This window comes from Lissotriton helveticus, chromosome 6 (genome assembly GCF_964261635.1).
Source record: "Lissotriton helveticus chromosome 6, aLisHel1.1, whole genome shotgun sequence".
NCBI classification, from domain to species: domain Eukaryota; kingdom Metazoa; phylum Chordata; class Amphibia; order Caudata; family Salamandridae; genus Lissotriton; species Lissotriton helveticus.
In genome coordinates, this window is record NC_136067.1 from 1,439,318,575 (window position 1) to 1,439,345,340 (window position 26,766).

A 26,766-nucleotide genomic window follows, 5' to 3' on the forward strand; every position below is an offset into this window, starting at 1 on the left:
AGCTTCGAGGTATCCGCCACAGCTTGTCTGGGAGTGTAACTTATTGTTAACCTGCACATATTCTTATATAAATTATTTGATGAATGAGTTAGACCGTGTTGGCTGGGCACACCCTTAGCACCAGATCAATCAGTGTTATGTCTTTTTCTAAGTGTGTAATCTGGTTCTGTTCTGCCTTTTTTTCCAGCTTGAAAGCCTAAAGAATAGACTTGATTTTTTTAAAGAAACTGAAAATGATGTGGTTCTTAACAAGATTGTGTATGATCCAGAAGAAAAGAACAGTCTCCGTACAAAAAAGAAGCCTAAAGCTGCATTTTCAATGCCGGATGTAATACAGCACAATGTCAGTGAAGAGGAAAACAAGCAAATCAAACCCACCAAAAAGAAAAAGAAAGCAGTGCTAGATGACCAGACACAGTCTGGAGAAAGTATGATAGAAACCGTTTCTGAGAATGTTGAGAGTGAAAACGGTAAAGGCCAAACAGTGTCATCAAAAACAGAAATACAGAAAGCTGTACCTGTGTCCAAAGGATTTCGAAAGAAGCCAAGGAGTGTCTTTAATGATGGTCACTATGAAAACGATTTGGAAGAAGATAAACAACAACTTATTCAAGCATACCAACTTCAAGTGTCTGAGGAAGAGGCAAAAGAACTCCGAGCAAAGATAAAAAAGAAAATGATGCTTCAGATGGATGAGTTTAAGGAGCAGCCAGATGACCAAGATGTACTCTTTAAGAATGAAACGGGAAGAAAGAAGAAGAAAAAGAAAGTAGTTGAAGTGCCTGATGCAGAAACAAGGTATCTTTATTAATTTGTTGATGTATTTATGTATTGTTTTTTTCTTCATTGCATATTTTGTGAGAATAATTTTGAAGCTGCAGCCAGTCAAAAATTGATTCAAAACCACAAGAAGGCAACCAGCTAAAAGGAAATATATTTTGTATTGGTATTCTAATATGAATCTGTTTCCAAGTAAGCAAGTTAAAATTGATTAGGCTTGTTGAGCCAGGATAAAAGAAATGTGCGGTGTTTAAAACAAACTGGTTTTGCCACATGGTTGCAGTCTATGTTAGATTGTGAGTGTATTTTTCTGCTGACTCTGAATCCTTCTCAGAATTTGCAAGTATATTTCATAAATTCCTGTAATGGTTTTAGCTGACGCTGCATTTACATAAGTTAGTACTTTCTTATTGGAGGATCCTTGTCCACTACTGCATCTCAGTATATTCGAGGACACACGTCCTTCTCTTCGTGTGACCCTCCATAGCATGCACCTGAAAGTATATTTCCTATAGAATGAATCTGTGGTGTAAAAACACTATTCTGATGAATACTTGTGACTGCAAATTCCTCACCTGGTGTATATTCCCCATACGTCAGACTGGATCTGGAAACTGTTAAGAGTATTTCCCCTGTGCGCCAATCGGTGACATCTTGCCTGTTCATGTCTACATCGTTTTGCTCCTGAAATGACGTGGGGAACCGCATATCCATGCCAACTACGCACACTGACATTAGTTCTTTCATTTCTGCACCTTCAGATGAGGCTCCAGAGCTTCTCCTTGGTCTTTCGACCAGTTTTTTATCCAATATCTTTTGCAGTGTGCAGAATGCAAATGTCACCTCCTAAACAACTGTGCTTAAACAAACAGATGCCTCTGATGGACCCTTACAAAGTCTTTATGGGGTGCCTAGAGTTGGAGGATGGCTCCAGGGCATTCATGACTGCCCAGGTGAATCTGATGGCCATACAGGATGGTGAGGCCAAAGTTTATCTCACCAAACACAAGAAGACCCCATGCCATGACTGGTCGAAGTTGAAAGGAAGTCCTGTTCCCATAGTTGTTCACGGGGCAGATCGTCGTCGCGTTCAAAGTCTTCGGGTAAGTCGTAGAAAAAACACAAGAAATCAAAGCAGGAAATAAGCCCTTCCCACTACTCATAAACTTCAAAGAGAGCGTGAGGAAGTCAATGTGCCTCCTATCGCCATTGGAGCAGGTTATAAGTTTTGTCCCGATGTACCCTGAGTTCAAATGGTGCACCAGCAGCGTTGCAGCAAGTTGAAGCCTTTAGTGGGATCTTGTAGTGTATATTTGGCACTCTACGAACTCCCTCTGACGTGTCTTTGGAACCATGGATCCGCAGGGGTCTCCATTCGGACTACCACTGGCGAGTCTGCCCTGTGTGCCATCTGTGCCTCTTGAACCCTCATTGGGTTCATCACCAACTTGGGTGCCGGCTCCAGTTCCGATGTCATCCCCTTCTCCTGTTACGCTGTAATCACGCAGTGCCAGATTAGGATGTGCGGTCATTGTGCTGTCAGGCTCCGATCGGAGTCCTCCCCAGCCTCGACGGAAGTTGCGCCTGGTGCGCAGCCACTTGACAATTCTTCTGATTCTGATACTTTGCCCTTACCTCATGGTAAGACCCAGAACTTACACAATCTTTTTGGCTTGGATTCAGACAGTGACAGCTATGATGACTTGCACGATTATGTTCCCCAATATGACAAGGAAAACTGGTATGAAGAGCTACAGAATGCCAGTGGACTTGAAACTTCACCTGATAATGGTGTTGCATTCCCTTGGGTCCTGCCCCAGAGGAAAGTGTCTCTTTTGCTGTTGTTGTTTTAAAAAAATATTTTTGTTCGCAAAAGTCAATTTATTCATCATCAAGTATAACAGCACATATGTAGAAAATTATCCGCTAGTTACACCTGGTGTATCAACAATATGCCATGTACAATGTAAAACAATGTGCTTTGTGTTTACATGTTAAGGTACAACAAACCCTTAACTCTCACTATCCCACCCCCATCCAACAGCCAGCTAAATACACATTCATTTTTGAGTAGCTCCTGTAGGATCAATGAACATTAATAGTTTGGGAAAGAATCAAAGCTGATACAGGCTTTGTACAAGTGATTTATGCATAATCTGTACTGTATAAAATAATGACATAAGAATAAACCACTATAGAGATAGTCAATAGAAAATCATGAAAATATTTACAGGTCTTTCCCGCAGGCCCAAGACGGCCTAAGTGCTGCTCCTTGCCCCCGCACTACCAGCACTCTGGAAGCCTTTACTCCAATCTCTCACGATCAGCTGTAATCACTATGCGGCAAAATTAAAACTGGCTCCCCTGCTGATCGTCCAATTCATGAAAATCCTACCTGTGCTCCTGGCACCTTTGGGCCAGGTGATCAACAGGTCAATCGCTAAGGCAGTTGTCGCTAGGGTTTGGAAGCAGGCCAGGGTGGTGTCTTTTGCTAAAAAAAAACCAGCTTGGATCCAGCTAAGCCAGAGAATTTCCGCCCTATTTCCCTCCTTCCATGGGCGGTGAAGATCACTGAGGCTTATATCAACTCCCTCCTTACTGATTATCTGAACACCAACAACATCCTTGACCCCTCTCAGAATGGTTTTTGTCCGGGTCACAGCACGGAGTCAGCGCTCTTGTCTGTGACTTAACACCAACGGACAGCCCTAGATGCTGGGCTAACATCGGCACTGATATTACTGAATCTCAGTGCCACATTTGATACGGTGTCCCACTCTATTCTGCTGCAGCGTCTGGAGGAGTTTGGAGTTGTGGGTTCTGCTCTAGGTTGGCTCTCCTCTTTTCTTGCAGGAAGGACATTCCAGGTGACAGCCATCCCTTTCACTTTAGGTATTCATACTATCTATCAAGGGGTGCCACAGGGCTCTTCTTTGAGCCCGTTGCTGTTTAACCTATACGCCCAACCACTAGCCGCCGTAGCCAAAAACAGAGGTTTGACTATGGTCTTCTATGCTGATGACACTCAGCTGGTGGTGGCACTCTCGGACGACTCCGCGCGGGATGACACAAAGTTCCGGAGCAATATTGCGGCCGTCGCCGAGTGGATGACTACCAACTGTCTCTAACTCAACGCCAGAAAGTCTGAGGTGTTGTTCGTGGGAAGAGACCATGGGCTGTGGAGTGAGCACTGGTGGCCCGAAACCCTTGCCCTCCCCCCCCCCCCCAGTCCCCCGCCTCCCCCCCCCCTCGCAGGTGTTGAAGAACCTGGGGGTATGGGTGGATTCGCACCTCAAGTTCCAAGTCCAAAATAAAAAGGTGACAGGGACTCGTTTTGGGCTACTGCCGGGGTCAGACCTTTTCTGGGCTTTTTCGATGCATCTACAAGGCAAGTCATCATCCAGGCCTCGATGTTGTTGAGACTGGATTATGCCAGCTTGTTGTATCTGGGGGCTAACAAAGCAGAAATTCTAAGACTATAGATAGTCCAAAATGCGGCTGCCAGAACCCTTCTGGGTCTCCGCAGAGCCTGCCCTGTAACAGATGCCAATCGCCGATTCCATTGGTTGCCAGTGGCCAGGCTGATTGAGTTCAAGGTTCTCTGTATAGCCTTCAAGGTTCTGAAATATGCCACCCCAGGAATCTTGGCTAACTTGCTGCTCCCATATGAACCCACGCGCCATCTCCGTTTCTGGGGGCAACACCCGGCTGTGGTGCCTCGGGTAAGGAGGGTGTGCGGTGGGGGGCATTCTTTTCGTACCATGGTGGCAACACACTGGAACTCGCTGCCAGATCCGTACACTCAACAACATGCTAGAATTCAGGAAGGCAATCAAAACACACCTCTTTCCACTGCCGTAGGCTGAGTGCTATTGTGTGGAGGGCGTGGCTAAGCTGCCATAGAGCATCACTTCCAGTTGGGGAGGCGGGACTTCCCACCCGATCCCCTCTAAAGACCGATGTGCACGCGACCGCGCACCGGACGCGCGCCGCTGGCCCGACAAAGGCAAGCCTGTCCGCGCCCGTCCGCGCCCATCTGCGCCCGTCCGCGCCCAGGGACCAGACCCCCTGGTCCATTGGAGTCACAAGGGAGGATTGGGTACTCGGCAGAGAAGCTACGTAGACTATCAAAGCCTATTGACATTTTATGCAAACATACCATAACCGTAGATAGCAAGGAAGCTAAATGCGATCACTGTGATATGACCTTAACACTTAAAACAAACAATAACAAGGAGGGGAAGCTGCACTTAGCATTACTAAACTGCAGATCATTAGCTAAAAATAAATGTGAGATCCCTGACTAAGGGAACAATCATTGGGCGCTCTGTTCTTGACCGAGACCTGGCTCAGTTAGAGTTCCACCCCAGATGTTCTGGACACAATCCCCAACGAATATATGTCAGTAAGGAAGGACCGAGAAGGTCAAATAGGCGGCGGTATTGCTATAATCTACAAATCCACAATGAAGTGTGAGATAAAAAAAGCGGGCCTAGAAAACTGCGAGGCATTCTTATATACCTTATGAGCAACTGAAGATAACACCATAGCTGGCTTTCTAATTTACCGCCTTCCAGGTCCATTATCACAAGTTATTACGAGCATTAAAGAGAAAGTAGTACACCCAGCTATTCGATACAAAAAAATTCTGGTGCTAGGCGACCTGAATATACACAGAACCAAGAAGCCAATACAATATTCAAGGAGCTATTGACACTTAAGTAGAGACACAAACGCACCAAGGGGGACACATTTTAGATCCCATTTTCTCAAATATTACGGAGACAGAGGTTGACACACCATGGCCAATTCCCTAGTCAGATCATTATCTAATCCAGATTACAGTACCCTCCCACAGAGAGAGACTAGAACAGACCAAGGAAATCACTACTAGGAAGTGGAATCATTTTAATCCCACCTCCTTCTCCCAGGTGCTGTTGGAAAAAAAGCTTACACTAGATAAAGACATTAATCTAGCCAATAACAAACTGGAAACCTGGATTATAGAGGCACTAGATAAGACAGCACCTTGAAGCACCAGGATCCCAAAGAGACAAAATGAAACGGCACCTTGGTTCAATGATGAACTGAAGATGGCCAAGAAAAAATGTAAAAGGCTTGAGCGAGTATGGAGGGAGGATTATTGTAGTAGGGCCAAAGAAAACTATAAAAGGGAAATAAAACAATACCATGCATTAATTAAGAAATCCAGATGTACTTTTTATACGAAAAGAATTGAAAAGGCTACCAACTCCTCCAAAGAAATGTTCACCATACTTAAGTCCCTCAGAACACGCGAAACTAGAGATGACACAACTGCCTCTATTGAGACCTGTAACAAGGTAGCAAAATTCTTCGCGAATAAAGTGACTAAGATATATGACTTCTTCCCTGTAGAAGCGCGACAAGGAATAGGCCTGACCTGCAGAAGCCAGACACACTTTGTAGGGGTGCCGCTGGATGAATTAAAGATCCTGGAAACTGGAGAACTGACAGCCATAGCAAAAGGGATCAAATCTGGCTCCCTTATGGATCCAGCTCGACCGAAAATAATAATGGAGGGAGCTAACGCGATTATGCCATATATCTCGGAGCTCATTTTCTGCTCCTTCCAAAATGGCATTGTCCCCACAAAATGGAAACAGGCCATTGTCAAGCCACTTAAAAAGAAACCGTTTGTTAGATCAAACAATATTAGAAAATCTACGCCCTATCTCACTGTTACCATTTGTGGCTAAGATTGCAGAAAAAGTAACAAACAAACAGTTGGTAGACCATATAAACAGGAATGACTTATTGCATCCATCCCAATCAGGTTTTAGAATGGCTCACTCCACAGAGTCAGCGCTGCTCATGGCCTCAGAAACTCTGAGAAAATGTGCATACGAAGGAGAAACAGACGCACTAATCCTGCTGGATCTCAGTTCGGCATTTGATACCGTCTCCCACAAACTGCTCCTCCTCAGGTTAGAGATGTGTGCCATCAGGTATAGTGCTCTGAGCTGGTTGACAGCGTGTCTGTCAGCACGGAGCTTCCAAGTGGCACAACACACCTATTTATCTGAAAGTATTCCCTTGTCCCAGTGGGTTCCACAGGGTTCAATTTGGAGCCCCATTATATTCAACATTTATGTGGGACCACTGGCAGAGACAGTGGAGAAACATAAGGTGTTGATTGTCTCTTATGCAGGCGACACGCAGCTTATTGTGTCGCTATCACAGAACAAGGACCAGGCAGCTATACGTTTCTCCAAATGTTTAAAAGAGGTAGCATACTAGATGTCGAATCACTGCCTCAAGTTAAACGGCAATAAAACGGAGGTACTGATTGTAGGCAAGATGCCATCCATATGGTCAACCGCGTGGTGGCCTGATTCACTAGGCCAACTACCCACCCCAAAAGCAGAAGTGGAAAAACCTCGGAGTCTGGTTTGACTCAGAGTTGACATTTGAGAGCCAATTTCGGAAGGTAGCGGGAAAATGCTATGGGGCCATGAAAATTCTGTGGAAAGTCCTGGATCTCTTACCATCTAATGCCAGGAAAACCAATGTACATTCAGTAATAACCTCCCAAGTGGACTATGGTAATGTACTACATCTTGGAGCTACAAAAAAAGTTCTGTCCAAATTGCAGAGGGTACAGAATGCGGCGGCTTGTCTGGTACTCGGCCTTCCGAGAAGATCTAACTCGAAGAAAGCATTGACAGCTTTCCACTGGCTGCCAGTGGAAAAGAGAGTCGTGTTTAAGGCAATGTGCCACTGCCACCGCATCCTACTAAAGAAAGGCCTAAGATATCTCCAACTTCTAATTACCAAATACATACCAGGGCGTAGCTTAAGATCGTTGGAAAAGGCTCTGGTGACTGTACCGAGAATATTCAGAGCAAGAATGGGGGAACGCTCATTCGGATCTATGCAGCAAAAATGTGGAACAGCCTACAGATGGATCTTAGAATAGAGCCATGCGAAAGCAGATTTTGTAGGCAGCTAAAGACCTGGCTGTTTGTGCAATCGGAACAAGGATAAGAATCGGCCGGTTTTGCATTTGGAAGCCGCATCTTCTCAGAGTCCTCTCTCAGCGCAGGGTCACACCGGTGGTGTACCCATGCACTCTACAAATGAATAAATATATAAATAAGTAGGCCTGTTTTCGCTCTGCCTCGTCCGTTTTTCTGCTGTTAGCGCCGGGACGCCTCTCTGCTAGGGCAGCTGTCGCACTTTATAAATGCCATATAACATAACATAACTCAGATTTAATAGTGACTAGGGGTAAGGGTCTGAAAAGTTTCTGCGCTCCGTCCATCTTCACCTTGTGTTTGCTCCAGGATGGCACCACCAATACCCCAAAGAACCCATGAGGGTTGCAAGACTGCAGCAGCGCCCCAGCAAAACAATTTAGTTAAAGTACTGACCCTACGTTTGGAATGTCTAGCCAATATTGACCAACCCAGGATTTCCTTTTGGTCTTTCAAGCGCTCCCCAGCCTGGAACAGGTGCTTTACAACTGGGAGTGTCTTGCCCTCTAGGGGCTATGTTTATATCTACAGGTTGTGGCCTAAAGATGTTTAAAAACAAACACATGGTTCTTGTTTGAAAATGCTTTTATTTAAAAGTATTAGTCATGACCATTTGACAAGTCTTTATTACAAAGTATTCTTCACCATTGTCTTAATCAATGCTTCATTCAAACATGTAAAGTACATTGCTTTATGTAAAAAGCTGTCAGTGTTGGTGTTTTCATATACCCAAAGGCTGCAATGTTTTATTAATGTTTTTGTGGGCACCTTATTGCAAAGCCTGATTACTCATAAGTGCAGAAAGGGATGTCATGCTTTATGCTTGTTAATGCAGGCTGTCATCACTTATTACTGATCATGTGGGCACATGATTGTAATGCTCGACTATTTTAAATAAATGCAGAGGGATTACGGTTACTGAAGTCAGTGATGGAATGACGCATTACCATAACATGTGATTCCAATCTTGAAATAGGACAACATTGACCTAGTGTAAACTGACCTCACAATATGTGGTTATGTGCTGTATTGGACATGAAGGGAGTGTAGTGTGAATTTAGATGTCATGACACTTTAGGGGGTCATATGTATTGTTTCTAAAGGTATTCCCACCATCCTTATGTATTTTTGTAAATTACTACGTAGTGTGGAGTAATGTGTGTGTAATAAATGGACATTTACTTTTCTAAAAAGAATTTAAAAAAGCACGAACTGGACAATTATTTATCGAGTGTTATTATTGCATACCCACAAATGGTGATTACTAGCCAACTCAACCTCCCTTGAGTAGGCCTTGGACTGCCCTGCCCTTCTTTCCTGCGAGAGTCAAGCGCTACAATGCAGTGTTTGATTTTGCCGAATGTGGACCTGTTACTTATGCAGGCCACACAGCTAGTAGCCAGTTTCCTCACAATAGCTACCAATCATGGTTGTAAAAACTAATGTCCTGACAGAAGTCTTGCAACCTGGTCAGACTCCTGTAGAGCCACTATTGCCACTCAATGAGGCTCTTCCAGACACTTTTTTAGGCACCTGGTCAAGCCCTGTTCAGGACCAGCCTCTAAAAGTCAAGTTGTTCGTCACCATCACCCTGCTCCTGAAATTTTGCCAACAACACAACGATTGGTGGCGGATTGTCTGTGATACATGCATCTGCCAGCAAAGGCAACCACAATGTCTTTCATACCACCCTGCCTGATCATTCAATAAAAAACAGAGAGGTTTTGCAAGTAAATGGTTTCCTCCATGAGCCTTACTCTCCGGTCAGTAACTGCTAGCTGCTGTCTCTGCCGCTACCGCCATGCCTTTTGGGACGTAGTATACAACTTAATTATACAAAAAGGTGATGGATGGAATGCTTGAATGATTTTCAGCCACTGATAGTCACTCAGGGGCCAGTAGCTAAGATTTGGGCTGGACCGTTCCCAATGAAAGGTCTAGTCGAATTTGCATATGACTGCGTCCTAACTGAGGTGGCATGGTGTTCAAAATAATGATGGACTGGGATGCGGCCGGAGTAATAACCAGTAGCTGAGATTATTTCAAGCATTCCATCCATCATTTTTTGTTTACTTTAGTGTGTCGCCCTAAGTGGTACTGGTATGCCCAGGCGTGGCTCCCGTGCACATTGTGTCTTTGGAACCAAGCTATACCTGGCTGATGAGCCCTATTGTTATGTTTCATATAGGAACTGTAATATAGGTCCAGGGAACATCTTACCCTTTCACCTACATCATCTCCCCTACATTTCAGATGAACGAGCCTTTTAGGGACATAACGCCTTATAAGGACAAGAACACCTAATAAGGACAGAACTCCTTATAGGGACAGAACACCTTATAAGGATTGAACGCCTTTTATGGACTAAACCTTTCACCTAGTTCCATGCAGAGGGAGAGTTTTTCCCAATCAATACTGCTAGGACGTCATCCTTAGCATATATGAATAATTTATGAGGATACTACCCAGGGGGTATACTTCACCTTCCTCCTATCTATGCACAAGGTTTATCCCATACGTCATCCTCATACTAAACAATGGCTAACACACGCACAAGGGACAAAGGGACTCTGTATAAATACAGCTCCTCTTGCTATCAGTAGTTGGAGGGAACCGAGGCTTCAAGGCGACACACTGACCAGAGACGCTGAGGCTCCTGCATGCTGAGGCTCCTGCATGCAGTCGCTCCAGCTGACAGTGGTCTAAACATCCCTTGCGGGGTGTCCAACTTGAGACCAGGACAAGGTCCCACACTCTCATTATTTAGGTAATGGGGTTCAACTAAATCCTAGCGGGATACTTGCCTCCTAGGTTCAATAGCTCTTTCGCACCCACTCACATGCTAGCTACACTTAGGTACATCTAGACAGGAATCATAGGATTATGCGCTTTATTTTATAAATGCATTTTATATTTATGTATATGTTCATGATTATTGTAAAATGGTAGACCTGTACTATTCCTTTTTATTCACTGTACTGCTGATCATATATCTCTGCTACTGTGTAACAGTTGTAGCAGCACATATATTTTACACTAGAAGAACAACAGTGCAATAAATTCTTATTGTAAACACACTCGACTGTTTCTTCTATGTATCTCTCTGAGACCAAATGAGCTAGCACGAGTAACCGGGTGAAAAGTAGTATATTTTTTGCACGAGTCTGAGGAATCTGGGTTGTTATGTTCTGAGGTTGCCAAAAACTAATCTCTCTGATAAAAGGAGATTCTAGTGGCACTGTGAGCTAGCTAATGCAAACAAGGCTAACATACCCGGTGGAGGTGCACAGAATCAGTCTACCACCAGACCCACAGTGCAGTTATCCAAAAGCGCAGGTCCTGCATGGTCATTATAGGAACTACACTACACGATCTCAGTTCGGCATTTGATACCGTCTCCCACAAACTGCTCCTCCACAGGTTAGAGATGTGTGCCATCAGGTATAGTGCTCTGAGCTGGTTGACAGCGTGTCTGTCAGCACGGAGCTTCCAAGTGGCACAACACACCTATTTATCTGAAAGTATTCCCTTGTCCCAGTGGGTTCCACAGGGTTCAATTTGGAGCCCCATTATATTCAACATTTATGTGGGACCACTGGCAGAGACAGTGGAGAAACATAAGGTGTTGATTGTCTCTTATGCAGGCGACACGCAGCTTATTGTGTCGCTATCACAGAACAAGGACCAGGCAGCTATACGTTTCTCCAAATGTTTAAAAGAGGTAGCATACTAGATGTCGAATCACTGCCTCAAGTTAAACGGCAATAAAACGGAGGTACTGATTGTAGGCAAGATGCCATCCATATGGTCAACCGCGTGGTGGCCTGATTCACTAGGCCAACTACCCACCCCAAAAGCAGAAGTGGAAAAACCTCGGAGTCTGGTTTGACTCAGAGTTGACATTTGAGAGCCAATTTCGGAAGGTAGCGGGAAAATGCTATGGGGCCATGAAAATTCTGTGGAAAGTCCTGGATCTCTTACCATCTAATGCCAGGAAAACCAATGTACATTCAGTAATAACCTCCCAAGTGGACTATGGTAATGTACTACATCTTGGAGCTACAAAAAAAGTTCTGTCCAAATTGCAGAGGGTACAGAATGCGGCGGCTTGTCTGGTACTCGGCCTTCCGAGAAGATCTAACACGAAGAAAGCATTGACAGCTTTCCACTGGCTGCCAGTGGAAAAGAGTCGTGTTTAAGGCAATGTGCCACTGCCACCGCATCCTACTAAAGAAAGGCCTAAGATATCTCCAACTTCTAATTACCAAATACATACCAGGGCGTAGCTTAAGATCGTTGGAAAAGGCTCTGGTGACTGTACCGAGAATATTCAGAGCAAGAATGGGGGAACGCTCATTCGGATCTATGCAGCAAAAATGTGGAACAGCCTACAGATGGATCTTAGAATTGACGACAGTTGACCTCCTTTCGCTTGCACCTTGAGGTCATTGTTGTCATCTTGGTGGAGAGCCATCCCTCCACAAAATCAGTGGACACCTATAGTTGGTACAAATTTGTGGATTGGTGTAACACTTGCAAAGTGGTGTGTAGTTTTTTTATTTGTTCTGTCCCAAACCCAGCAGCTACCTGCTTTGAGTGCAATTAACGGCTATTTATTAACTCTTTAGGCTTTCTCGCTTTTGTCAGACCAGCCTTCTTTATTCAAATCACCCATCGTGATTAGACTTTTTAAAGGTTTGCATTATGTTCCCTCCAAAACCATTTGTGATGCATCAGTGGGACTTGAACTAAGTTCCCAACTTTTTTATGTGCACCTGTTTAAAGCCGCTACACAGTTGTCTTTTGAGACTTCTGACCTTTAAGACAGTCTTTCTCATTTGCCATAACATTTGCTATATGTGTGAGTGAGCTTCAGGCTCTTTCTTTCAATCCACCTTATAGCACCTTCTTCCCTGATAAATTGGTTTTGAGGATACAAGGTTCATTTCTACTGAAAGAAGTTACCCTTTTTCATGTCAGCCAGGCTATCCCCTTTCTGGTATTCTTTGCTCTGCCTCATACCTCTATGGAAGAAGAAGGACAACATCGTTTGACCCCTAAAAGAGCATTCTGGAACATCTAGTAGACAATCAGCTCTGTAGGGGTTTCCAGACCAAAGAAGGTCAAGGCAAATACAGACCATCTTATAATTGATTGTTCTGTGCTTAAAGATCTGCTACTCAATGGTGAAAAAGCATCCCCCAGAAGACTTGTGGACTCATTCACTCAGGGCCAAAGCTGCTATACCACTGCATTAGCATGAGGAGTGCCTATTATGGGAAATTTGTCAAGGAGGCATTAGTACGAATGTTCACAAAGCGCTACTGCCTTGACAGTCGAATCTATGGAGCGGAGCATTTTGGCTGGGCAACTTGCAGGACATTTTGGTCTGAGCCAGTTCACAGACCCACCACCTTGAGAGATACTGCTGTGGTATTTATTCACAAGGTTAAGAATCTGAGGTTATAAGTATCTATCAGAAGAACAAGTTACTTACCTTATGTAATGATCTTTCTGGTGGATGCTTTGTCTAACTGCAGATTCCTTCCCAAACCTCCCATCTCCAGTAGGTCCCAATCTTGAGCTCTGCACACTAGTTATATCAATCTGATGATGGATTCAGCGTCGAGGGCATGGACAGCCTAGAAAGTAACTGATGTTAGTGTGCATGGCTGGTGCCTATATGGGGCTCCACTCGTCTTTTCCAGAACGGAACAATGTCAGTGTGAAGCCGCACAATGCAGCCCATCTGCATGCAGAAGTTCTGCTCTAAAAGTTTCCGGATCCTGCCTGACGCCTTGGGAATATTCACAAGGTGAGGAATTTGTGGTTAAAAGTATCCTTCAGAAGATTTAAACAGCATTGCTTCTTCATCCCCCACAGAGATTGTTACCAAAGGTGGGTAACTTATTTTTCTGGTGCCAGATAAATTCCCTCACACCATGGACCTTAAATATGGTGAGAGCCAGGTAACTCTTTAGTGTTGTGTCCATATGAAGTTGGATGTGCTCCAACAAGGTCCCTGCACAAAAGTGTTTCTTGTTTTATCATCATGCTGGTTGTTTCCTAGATGTATCTTGCTCCAATTATTTGCGGTATAACCTATCATAGTTTTCTCTGTAATGACGCTTTCCACTGTTTATCAGCATCAAGCCACATTCCTTTGAAAAGTGGTGTCTCAATCCTTGTGAGCTTGCAAAATCCTTAGAAAATCAGAGAATAAAAGGACTGGACAAGAGGATTCCTGTAGTAGTAAGATATTTGCTTAGAGTACTTGAGACTGCCAGTTCACCTTCTTGACCCAGACCCACCCTTTGTCAAGATCCTGAATCGTCACCGTTTTTGGTGCCATTGTGTAGCCAGGTTTTGTGTCTGTAAGTAATAAGAATAGCATTTTCGAATATCTGGAGCAAAGGCATCAGGATTAACAACCCTTTTTTCAGCTTTTTGTACATTTTTCATACATAACAAATGGAATTATTTTTCAGGCATAGTTCTAGGATTGGTGTGTTGCTATGTCAGTTTCTCAATTTCCAGAAAATAGACGAGATTTTGATCTACACGTGAAGTTTCCAGATTTCAGTTAGCCTTTAAGCCTTCAATTTGCCACACTTACTTTCCTCCACCCTAAATGCTATTCTTCTTCAACCACTACCACATTTGGGCTAGATATAATGAAGCTTCCCACTCTGCATTGCACTGCTTATTTAGAGTAGTTAAAAAAACAATATTTGTGACACTTGTCCGTTGATAAAGTCGTAACATTGAAATTCAGGACCTGATTAGCGTTCTGTTGCAATAGCAACTCCTCCAGTTTCTGAAGGAAAATCCTAACCTGGAGAAGAATCACAGGATCAATATTCTCATCATACTTTCCCTATAGTGGAGCAAATTCATCCAGTGGCCACTCCTAGAAATTGGGTGATTTTCATTACCATCCAACGCCGATGTCTGATAATGACAGAGCCATAAAATGCGGGTGCAGATTGCACATTGGCTAATTTGCATGGGCATTGCGTGTACCAATTAGCCAGAATGAAATTAATATTGGAATACAAGTTTGAAACCTCAGGAGGGTGAATAAAATGCCATGTGTGCAGGTTATTCTCCATTCCATTGTACGCAAACATTGTATGTGCATTTTTCTATCCACACTTGCGCTACAATTATAACCCCTTTTTGGATGCAAGTCAGTTTGCTTTTGGAATCAGGTTCTAAAACATAAATTTCATAATAGGAAAATGAAATCTAGCATCAAATATTAATGGGTTCAATGCAATTAGGATATTCATCTGCTTCATACACTGCAGTTGTACCTTCTGCTTGTTAAACCAAAGGAGTGAGGAACACATTCATTTGTTAGGAACCTGAATCTGAAGCACTCTTTCAAATGACTTCTACAAATGATCTAATCATCTGAAGTTAAGGCACACTTTGTGCTAGGTTGCTGTTCTATTTGGTTTAATGTGGAAGTGGCAAGCGGTACATATTCAGTCCACTTGACTGTTGGTGTGTCCCATAAAACTCACTTACTCATTACTCTGTTTCACTTGAGTACACACAAAACCGATGGGGCCATACGGGTTGCCAGTGGCTGAGATTAATTCAAGCATTCTCCGATCACCTTTTTGTTGTTGTTGATGCAGTTGACTCCCTAAGCATGAAAGGTATCCTCAGACATGGGCCCCGTGCTCACTGTGTCACTAGAACCCAGCCATATCTCACTGATGAGCTCTGGACTGGATTATCTCCTTTTTGAACAATCGCACTTTTCAAATCGTCTCGGCTACAGCTTGCTCCAAAATCCACGCCTCACCTCATGGGGTGCCTCAGGGCTCAATCCTTAGCCCTCTTCTGTTCAACTTGTACGTCAGACCTTTGGCAGACATCGCGGACCAGGCTGGTCTAACTCTCTTCACTTATGCGGACGATTCCCAGATTATTTTTTCCCTCTCTAACTCCAATCCCCTGGCGCCCTCCTGTGTTAAACAAGCCCTCAGGAGTATCTCCAACTGGATGACCCAAAATTACCTGAAGCTGAATGGAGAGAAGACTGTGGTTCTCATCTTGGGCAAGCAGAGAGACCTTTGGTGCCCTTCTCACTGGCCGACTGAGATGGGCAACCTTCCCAAACCAACTAGCCACGTTCGGAACCTGTGCGTCATCATTGACGACTCACTGTCCATGAACCAACAAGCTGTTAAAGTTACAGCGCTATGCTTCACCATTCTGAAATGGATGAGGAAAATCCTATGGATGTTGCCAGTCTCCACTCAAAAAACCGTGGTCCATGCCCTCATTACATCGCGGCTCGATTACGGCAACATTCTATACCTGGGCTCAAACTAGGCCGTGACCCGCAGACTTCAACTTGTCCAGAATTCTGCAGCTAGACTCCTATGCAGAATCCCCAGGACCTCCCCTATTTCTAGACACCTTCGTGTCTTACATTGGCTCAGGGTGGAGAACCATATTAAGTTAAAAGCCCTGAGCTATATGTTCAAAATCAAGGCCGGTACTGCCCCTCAATACCTCTAAACTCTTGTTCGTCCCCATGTTCCTTCCCACCACTTACGCTCCAGTAACATGAGCAACTTCGTTGTACCCCGAGTCAAACTCTACAGAATGGGGGGAGATATTTTTCCTACCTAGGCCCTTCCCTCTGGAATACTCTGCCTTCTAACATTCGTAAAGAAACTGACTATACCCACTATCGCAGAACTCTTAAGACCTGGCTTTTTGATCAATAATTGCATCTAACCGCCTCATGTTCGTTCTGCTCCCTGTCCGCCTGGCGCCGGGAAACCCTTTTTGGGTAGCTGAGCGCCTTACAAATTCAATAAATAAATAAATAAATAATAAGGAGGAATTAGTCCAGGGCTGCTTGTGTTCTGTTCAGGAAGGACGTGGCCTGGTAGTTTGGGCAAGACTGCTCCCATTGGAGAAGAGTTAAGGCAAATTTGCATGGGGATGGGTCCAACCTGAGATGACATGGTAAGTGAAAGACGATTGATTGGAATACGTCCCGAGTGATTGCAAGTGGCTGAGATTAATTTGAGAATTCCAGCCATCAACTTGCTGCTGCAGTTGACGCCCTAAGTCGACAGGCATGCCCAGCCGTTGGCCTAGTGCTCACTGTGCCACTGGAACCAAGTTCACTGGTGAACCCTAATAAGGCAGAAAGTGGTCCTAGGTTGCTTGTGTTCCCATTCAGGGGGGACTTGGAATGGCATTTTGAGCTGGACGGTTCCCATTGGTGTGGGATCAAAACTGATTTGCCCATGACTGAGTCCAAACTGAGGTGGCATGGTGGGCAAAAAATATTGGTTTGGGATCCTGCCCGAGCGATTGCAAGTGGCTGAGTTTAATTCAAGGATTCCATACATCACCTTGTTGTTCCACTTGAGGCAATTAAAACGTCCAAGCTCCCTTCAGTTCTGTAGCACAGCCTGTTGATGTAGTCTGGTTATCTTGGGAATGTACACATAATTGCACAACAGGCCCAAAGAATGCTATTGTATTTGTATAAAACTAATAAAATACTTTGAAATAAAAAAATAAACAGTTTTTTGTATTGCAGTGTTATGTCCATTTCTGAACTTAATGCTATTCCTTCGGAAGAGTCCAAAATAAAAAAGAAAGGACCATTGAGAGGAATACTTGCTGAAGATAGTGACAAGATAAGTGTACCCAATATGGAGAATGGCAGAGAGGAAGAAGAGATTTACCAAAAGAAGACTAAAGTGAAAAAGACAAAGAATAAAGCAAAAAATGGTTTGTATATTGAAGATTTGTTTTTATTATCTGCTACAGAATGTCACTTAAAACAAATGTGCCACTGTCTTTAAAAAGAGAAACCATGAAATTTGTTCCAGCTAACAGGAAAGCTAACATTAGATACCACGGCACTGAAGTGCCAAACTACATTTCCAGTAGAGTGTACCGACTCCCATCACTGAGCAAGGTGTAATACAGGCACAACGTTGTTGGTTGTTATTGTTTGCAGCTTTTTGGCAGCATTGACTATTTGTTGAAGTGGGTCTGATGATAAAGCCCCCTTGCATTAAACATTCATACTCGCTTTGTCTGCTTTTTTTATGCCCAGAAGTCAGGAGACTGAATCTTAAGTTTTCTAGATTGCAGCAATCGCCGTTACCAATAACTCATTTCTCATAGAGCAAGATTGTGCTACATTTTTCACATGAGTCCTAATGTTTTGTGATGGACATTTGTTTTTAATGAAAACGTCACAATATTGACCATAGTTATAGTTCAGTTCTTTCGTTCATAGGAAAATCGTTTTCTGGTTCAGAAATGTCAGCCCATTTGACAAACCTGTTCAAAACAAAATGTTACCTCCTAAGTTTGATCTTGTAAAGTTTAATGAAAACTGGTTAAAATTCCACAGGGAAGATATTTTGGAGGAAAAAATAAAAAATCGTTGAATGGAACAAAACAAAATTTGTCATCAAGACCGAGCTTATGCCAAGAGAGGGTTTACACCCAGGAACTGTGAAGAAGGTGCTCAAACCATGTTGTGACTATAAATTCTAGAACCACTTGGTTAAAAATATCATGGTTGTCTACTCAATTCTTAGCAAATGTATGTCCTGCGCACTGTCGCCTGCTCAATGTTTCAGTGCATTATGAAAGACAAAAACCTGACCTGCTATTCATTGTTGCTGTTCAATAATTTAACAGTTTGCGACCTTTAACCAATTCGAATGATCTTACGAAATTTTATTACTTTGTTTACAGAAAACCATTTATATCAATACGACATTGTCAAACCATGTCTTTTCAAAAGATACACTACATTAGTGAAACTCTGGTCCTAAAACATACATTATATATACATAACTAACCAAATCACAACATAAACGTGTTGAATCAGAATTATGTACCAGTCATATTAATTCATACCAAAACAACCGATTGTGTCAACGTGAATACATCATTTTTCAAAAAACACTGCAATGGCTGTTAAATTACTGGGAATTCATTTGGGCGACTTGTGGGCATCTAACATTTGACGCATAATGCTCAGCATAAACAATTGTAATTTTAATAAACCCAGTAGAAGGTGAAATCCGACGCGTTTAGAGTCCCTATGTCATTTGAGGGTTCTCTTCAGGGCTTGGGAGGGGATAATCTGCATAGATACAAGTTCCAGGAATATTTCATTAAAGTTACGCAACGTCGCTCTTAGTGTTATTTCAGCTATGTTTTCATGCTAGTTGATAGAAGTAGTGGGGAATACCTTAATTTGTGAAGTCAAGTCTTTTTGATGACAATGGATATTTTTCAGTCATAACTAGGGACATAGGGATATTTTTATTTAAGAGCGACTGGATTCGCTGAACATAGTTTTTTGAATTATAAACATAGAAGGAGGTTGGACGTACGTTCTGTTTGTTTTATGGAAAGGCGGTTATGGGAGGAATGGCAAAGTTTTGCACCTATTTCCAACAAGCCTGTCCGGTTGTGCCCCGGGGTATAATGCTGCAAGAAAACGGGAAGGCTGTTTGTCTCAAAATCACATCTTAACGTGGAATCAAAAGTTGACGTTAACAGCCTCGTGCACTTATGTGGTGCAATGTTTCAAGTGATAGCCCTGTGTGGGAATTTCACGGCTGGCACAATTTAATTAAGCTGAAGGCTCCAGAGGAAACAATCCCCCAGATGCATCAATGTTATTTTTTGTGAGTCCTTAATAGCGAATTTTAAGGATTCGCTATTAAAGACTCGCAAAACGGGATGCATGTAGGAATCGCAATGTTATTTGCGATTCCTACTGATTCCTTATTTGCGATTCGCTAATTGCTAATCGCAAATAAGGAATGGCTTTCCCATTCATTCCTATGGGCCTAAAGTCCCATAGGAATGAATGGGGAGTCCTTCCTTATTTGCGATTAGCAATTAGCGAATGGCAAATGTGCCGCAATTTCAAGGGTGCCAGGGTGTCCAAAGTACACCCTGTTGCACCCCTGAAATGGTAATGTTCACTGGTGTTGCGCACACACATGTCCCAAGGACATGTGTGTGTGTAATATACAACTTAGAAAAATGCCCTAAAGTGCATATTTCTAAGTTTTTGCTATTTACCACGTAGTTTGAATTTGCGGTAAATAGCGACCCCAGATTGCGAATTCGCAATCTTGGAATGGTTCATGCATTGCATTTAAGGAATCGCAAATTACGATTCCTTAAATGCAATCGCAATTTGAGAACTCGCAATTATTTGCGAATTCTTAAATTGCGAGTGCATGAACCCTTGATGCATCCCAAATGCCATTTTTGCGGGCGCAAACGGGCGAATTTTGCGATTCGCACCGTTTGGGCTCGCAAAAATGCTTGATGCATCTACCTGTATGTTGCCATTTTGCGTTCGCAGATTCAATCTTCTAACGTACTGTGAAGCAAACGGGTGAGCCATTAGTCATGTAGATCAACTATGTGGCGGTTCATTCGTCTAAAGCCGAGGCGGCTTTTACCTGATTAGTAGTGAATTCAGCTTCAGTTGTTCAAACGCTCCTCTAGCAAAGATGGTTCAAGATTTGCACTCTGCAAACTGGATATCCGGAAATACTACCAAACGAACAACAATGACATCTACTGCATTATGGACTTTGTAGTATGAAGCACGCTACAGGCCAGTCGTATTTCTTTTACCACTTATTGACGTTCCGTTCGATGAATAAAACTAGAGCTATGACATCTGTTTCAAAGCAATATACCGTTACATCCGCTGGACCTTTCTGGTTGTGGGGATATATAGGACTTGTAGGTTCACCAAGAACCTGACGAACCCAAAGCCAATAACTGAGAAGCGTCTTGGAATGGTTTTTGATTTATGTACCGGGTATATAGCAATTCATGTGGGAAAATATATACATGGAAAAATCGGTATGAAAGACACCTATCTATTTCTTAAATTGGACCAAAATATAGAGTTTAGAAACCGTAGATATTTGCACATTTCCGAAATTGGGAATTCTCATACTAGCATGAGAATTATAGGTAATTTTTCTAAATGGCTTCTTTTTTACACATTGTCTTTCATTTGGAAGGCAGAAATGCATCGAAAGTCAATAGGTAATAACAGTTGCTCTACAATTCTGTGTTACCCAAAGTCTCCAGATTAAAATGGTACCTCACTTGTGTGAGTAGGCCTAGTGTCCGCGATAGGAAACGGCTCAAAATGCAATGTAGATACACTTTATTTTTACAGTGAAAACTGGCCCTTTTTTGTAGAGTGCCTAGCTGTAGATTTTATACCCTAGCTCTGCCGGCACCTAGGGAAATCTAGCACACCTATACATTTTTGAAAACTAGACACCCAGGGGAATCCAGGCTGGGGTGACTTGACTGGCTCTCAACAGGTACTATTACCTAGAATCCCTTGCAAACCTTAATATTTGTAAAAAAAAAACACATTTTCCTCACATTTCTGTGTTGGAAAGTTCTGGAATCTGTGTGGATCCACAAAATTCCCCCCACCCCGCATTCCTCGAAGTCTTCCAAGAAAAATGGTACCTCACTTGTGTGGGTATGCCTAGTGCCCGCGACAGGAAACGGCCCAAATTGCAACACGGACTCACCACATTTTCACAGTGAAAACGTATCCTTTTTTTGCAAAGTGCCTAGCTCTAGATTTTGAACCCTAACTCTGCCAGCACCTAAGGAAATCTAGCAAACCTATACATTTTTGAAAACTAAACACCCAGGGGAACCCAGGATGGGGTGACTTGACTGTCTCTCGCCAGGTTCTGTTACCCAAAATCCCTTGCAAACCTAAAAATAGATAAAAAAACACACATTTTCCTCACATTTCTGTGGTTGAAAGTTCTGGAATCTGCGTGGATCCACAAAATTGCACCCACCCTGCATTCCCCAAAGTCTTCCGAGAAAAATGGTACCTCACTTGTGTGGGTAGGCGTAGTGTCCGCGACAGGAATCGGCCCAAAACGCAACGTGGACACACCACATTTTCACAGTGAAAACTGACCCTTTTTTTGCAAAGTGCCTAGCTGTAGATTTTAAACCCTAGCTCTACCGGCATCTAGGGAAACCTAGCAAATACATTTGTGAAAACTAGACACCCGGGGGATTCCAGGGAGGTATGTGTGGATCTCCCAACGTTTTCTTATCCGGAATCCTCTGCAAACTTGAAATTTAGCTGGAAAAATCACTTTTCCCACACATTTTTGTGTGGGAAAGTTGTGGCATCACTGGGCTGACACAAATTTCCTACCACCCAGCGTTCCCCCAGGTCTTCCGATAAAAATGGTGCCTCACTCTTGTGGGAGGCCCAAGTACCTGCGACAGGCAAGGGCCCAAAACGTATTGAGGCGACATCAAAATTGCCTATCACGAAACAACCTGGTTTTGCAAGGGGGGGTGTCTCCTGGGTTTTTGGCCCTGTGCTCGGCGGCCAGCTAGGGAATCCTATCAAACCCACACATTTCTGAAAACTAGACACCCAGGGAATTCCAGGGAGGTATGGCTTGCGTGGCTCTCCCAACTTTTTCTTACCCAGCATCCCCTGCTAACTTTAAATTGATCAGATAAACCCACATTTTTGTGTGGGAAAGTTGTTGCATCACCGGGCTGACACAAATTTTCTACCACCAAACGTTCCCCAGGTCTCCCGACTCGTTTGGGAGGCCCTAGTACCCGCAACAAGCAAGGGCCCAAAAGATTTTGTGATAGGCAATTTTGATGTCGCCTCAATACGTCGACCATGGGGGCTGAGAGACTGAATTTAGCCCCAAAAATATGGGGAGAGCAAAGGCCCTTGCCCAAAGGGCCGCTCCCCTCTCCCTGGTGCCTAGTGGGTGGAGCCCTGCTTGGGGATCCAGGGATCCATTTTTTGGTGGAGGGGTACCATTGGGAAAGGGAGATTCTCCCCTTTCCAACGATACCTCTCCCAAGTGTTACGGTGCTCGGGGGCTGAGATAGCCCCATGAGCACTGAAACATTAAATCTGAAACTAAGTTTCAGTTTAGTTTTCAATCTAATGACAACAGCGCGCCATGCGCGCAATAGTCATTAGATTGAAAACATGTTAGGGTCCTTTGGAGGTTGGGGAAGCTCTTCCTCACCTCCTGAGGCACAAAATAAAATGGAAATCCCTCTACTGTTTACAGCAGAGGGATTTCCTGCCCCTGTCCTCATGAGGGAATGGTTCCGTTGTGAGCTCAGGAGCACCGGTGCTCATGATGGAACCATGCCATCATGAGCACCGAAAGGGTTAAAATGACTGGCACATAATTCTGATTCAACACGTTTATGTTGTGATTTGGTTTGATTTGTATAAATAAAGTATGTTTTATGTTAAACACTGACCACAGTTTCACTAATGTAGTGTATCTTTTGAAAAGACATGGTTTGACAATGTCGTATTGAGATAAATGTTTTTCTGTAAACAAAGTAATCAAATTACGTAAGAACATTCGAATTGGATAAAGGTCGCAGACTGTTTAATAATTGAACAGCAGCAATGAATAGCAGGTCAGGTTTTTGTCTTTCATAATGCTTTAATAGGTCCTGCTGACCGAAGTGTATCAAACCCCCTTCTTTTACCAACACCATTTCAGTGAGGCATGGCCAGCTAAATGTTCTTTGCCAATGCCATGCTGAAGACTCCTGCCTCTGTAGACCGGTTAAATAGTATGTATAAGAATCAGTATGTACCTCTTGAAATCAGTTGACACCAGAATTAATACAAACAGATCAAACATTATAAATTGGTTGAAATACTTTAGAACCAGAGGAAACCAGATATTATACACTTGGAACTAATAAATACCACTTGAAAGCACTACAAACCAGTTCAAATTAATATAAACAGTTGAAATTAGTAAGGATTATTTGAACCTAATTGGAGCTATTGGAAACCAGTACATTCCAGTGGAACTATCTAAGCAAGTAAGACCCTGTTAAAACCAGAACATTAGGCCATGTCCCTTAAAAGCTAAACCTGCAGTTTCTTCTGGGCTTCCTCCGTTGACTTGCCCAGCTGGCACAGACCCAGGGTGTAGCCTCGCCAGGAGCCCAATAGCCATATCCAAAGACATTAACCGTTGGGCAAAAGGCAATGCCTTTGAGTGCCTCCCACCTCGATTTAAGTGACTGCTGGGCACAGGGGGAAGGCCTATTGCCTTTCCCTGTACACTTTTTCACTGCCAAATAATTTTTTTCATACTAGACTTTAGGTGTGGCGTTTCACCGCACCCTGTGCCGTGTACCGATGCCTGTATAGTGCAAAATGTACTGTATCAAATAACTAGGCCTGCAGAACCAGCTGGACGTAAGGCATAGGCTTTGGTCACGTTCTGTCTGGTACCAGTTTCTCTACTTGTTTAAAATTGTAATCTTTTCAAGAACCTTCATACATATTATCTGAAAGAGACAACTAATTATAGATTTCTTACCTTAGAATTACCCCCAGGCGTCAGACTGGATCCGGAGATTTCTGTCGTCAGCAGTACCCCTAGGTGCTACACGTGGTGTCGGTCGACTCTGCGTTAGTCGTTGGCGTCGTGGTTGCCGTAATGATGTCACGGTATCTACTTAGACGCCGCCCTCGTGCGCTCACGTCGGTTCTTTCTTTATCCGCTCCAGCCAGTGCAGATCCGGAGAGAGCAGTACCTCCAGTCACATGTTTAATGACTAATGTGCGACTTTTGTCAACACCGTTTTTTGAGTCTACCGACTCCTGGTGAACGCAGAGATGTCCAGTCATCCTGAGCCCGGCTTCAAGGCTTGCGACACCTGTTGCAAGTGGATGTCGGTTACGGACCTGCACCGCGTGTGCCTGTGGTGCCTGGAGCACGACCATGATCCCAAGTCGTGCTCCGACTGCCGGACCATGAATCCGAAGTCTTTGCGGGAGCGGTCCCGAAAGCTTCATGAGGCCCGGCAGTCCGCTCCGCGCCGTTCGAGGTCGCGGGACCGGTTGCGAAGTCACCACCATTCGTCATCAGAGTCTTGCCACTCCTCAGGTAAGACAAAGCACAAGAAGTCGCTCTTCCACTTCTCCCCGGCCGACGCATAAAGGGATGTGGACGGTGCCTGTCCCGCGGCTCAGCGTGCAGAGCCTTAAGGGTCCACTCCGAGTTTCCCTCCTTTCCGGGAGCCGGAGCGACCCCAGCCCAGCTTCGGAGTTTCTACGAAGCGATGCATGCCATCTTTGAGCAGCCTGACTCTGCCAGCGCGCCTTTGGGCCCCGCGGACTAGGCAGGGGGCCCTGGGCTTTCGACACCGGCAGCTCTGCAGGGTCCCCTTGGATCCAGGCCTGGAATCTGGATCGGCGCTGGTCACCCTTGTAACACCTCCCCCGGTGTCGATTCCACTGGCACCACGTCCGCACCCGACTCCGGTTGTGGCCCCCGCCAGCGTCGACCCCAGCCTCCACCCTGACTTGGACACGTAGCCGGACCGACGTCGACTAACGCTGGATCCGGCGCAGAGCGGTACTGTTGTACCTCTGTTCTATCCTGGTGTTTCCCACAGGCTGGATTGGCAACCAGAAGAGGGTGAGGAGGACTGGGAGGGGTCTGTAGACCCTTTAGATGACCAGTTGGATGACCCGGACTGGAGAGAGGAGTTGGGGAAAGCCAGTGGTCTGGATACCTCTCCAGACCTTGGCATGCTGTCTCCTACTACTGTGGCTACGGAGGAGGGTGCTTCATATGCAGTGGTGTTGCGTAGGGCAGCCAAGACCCTCAACCTCGAGCTACCTACAGCGGCATTCAGGACGAACTTCCTGACAGTGGTGCTTCAACTAGCAGTGGTCTCTTTGAGCCCCTGCTGCATTTCAATGAAGCTCTTACTAACATAATTTTGGGCACCTGGTCCAGGCCCAACGCAGGGGCTCCCATGGATAGGATGGTTGCCCGACACCACCGCCCGGCTCCGGGCGACTCCTCTTTCCTCTCCCAACACCCCACCCCTGAGAGCTTGGTGGTCCAAGCCTCTACCTTCAAAGGCGCATTCCCTAACGCATCATCTTATAGGGAGTCCAAAAAGCTGGGCTAACTTGAGAAGATGATGTTTTCTTCCTCCAGCTTGGGACTGCAGTCGGTAAACTCTGCATGTCGGTTGAGTTGTTACACCCACTCTGAGTGGGATACGGTAGCGCAGGTGCTGCCACAGTGCCCAGAGGAGGCCCGGGCCGCGCTCTGGGCACTGTGGGGAGAGAGGCAGCCAAGTTTACCTTAAGATGTGGACTGGACACCGCTGATTCGCTAAGCTGGACAATTTCAACGTCGGTAGCCCTTCAACGCTATACCTGGCTGAGGTCAACTGGTTTTTCTGGGGATGCCCGGGCTACCTTGCTGGACATGCCTTTTGATGGCTTTTGCCTGTTCGGCGGCAAAGCAGACAACGCGCTAGAACAATTCAAGGACTCCCGGGCTACGGCCAAGTCCTTGGGCCTCTTCATCACCCGTCTCGCGCAGTCTGTGGTGTAAAGAACTGACGTCAGCGCGCGAGGGCGGCTTCTAAGTAGAGACTGCGACAATATTACGGCGACCATGACGCCAATGATGAACGCGAAGTCGACCAACACCACCTATTGACGTGCAGGGGTACTGCTGACAAAAAAATTCTCCGGATTCAGTCTGACACCTGGGGGTAATTCTAAGGTAATGAATCTATAACTAATCTATGTCTCTTACAGATATTTCGTTACCGAAGGTATGTAACTTGTTCTTTAGGCTTTTTAAGTATAAAAGTGTCTCCAAATCTGCATATTAATTTGCAAAACAATTAATTAAACCCATTACAGGTTTTGGTTCACTGAAACCATGTAGTTTACTCCTCTCTGGGGTGTTCCATTTTCCGCTCGGGGATAAGGTGTCTCACCCACCTTCCTTATGTCCTCACAAAAAAATGTCCACAGCAAGATTTGCCTTTAGCATTTCAGGTCCTTGATCCTCAAAATGGCTGCTGAAGAAAACAAGCA

At 44.5% G+C, this 26,766-nt stretch overlaps 1 protein-coding gene across 4 annotated transcripts in view; it reads left to right on the forward strand.

The window, feature by feature from the left end:
• The window catches only part of AHI1 (Abelson helper integration site 1), an 862,008-nt gene that overhangs the window by 81,458 nt on the left and 753,784 nt on the right, over nucleotides 1–26,766 (forward strand). For all 4 annotated transcript variants that reach the window (XM_078649231.1, XM_078649230.1, XM_078649229.1 and 1 more), the window contains exons 4-5: nucleotides 188–798; nucleotides 17,377–17,570. In XM_078649231.1, the coding sequence (XP_078505357.1) occupies nucleotides 188–798; nucleotides 17,377–17,570 (805 nt within the window). The remainder of the gene's footprint in view (nucleotides 1–187; nucleotides 799–17,376; nucleotides 17,571–26,766) is intronic.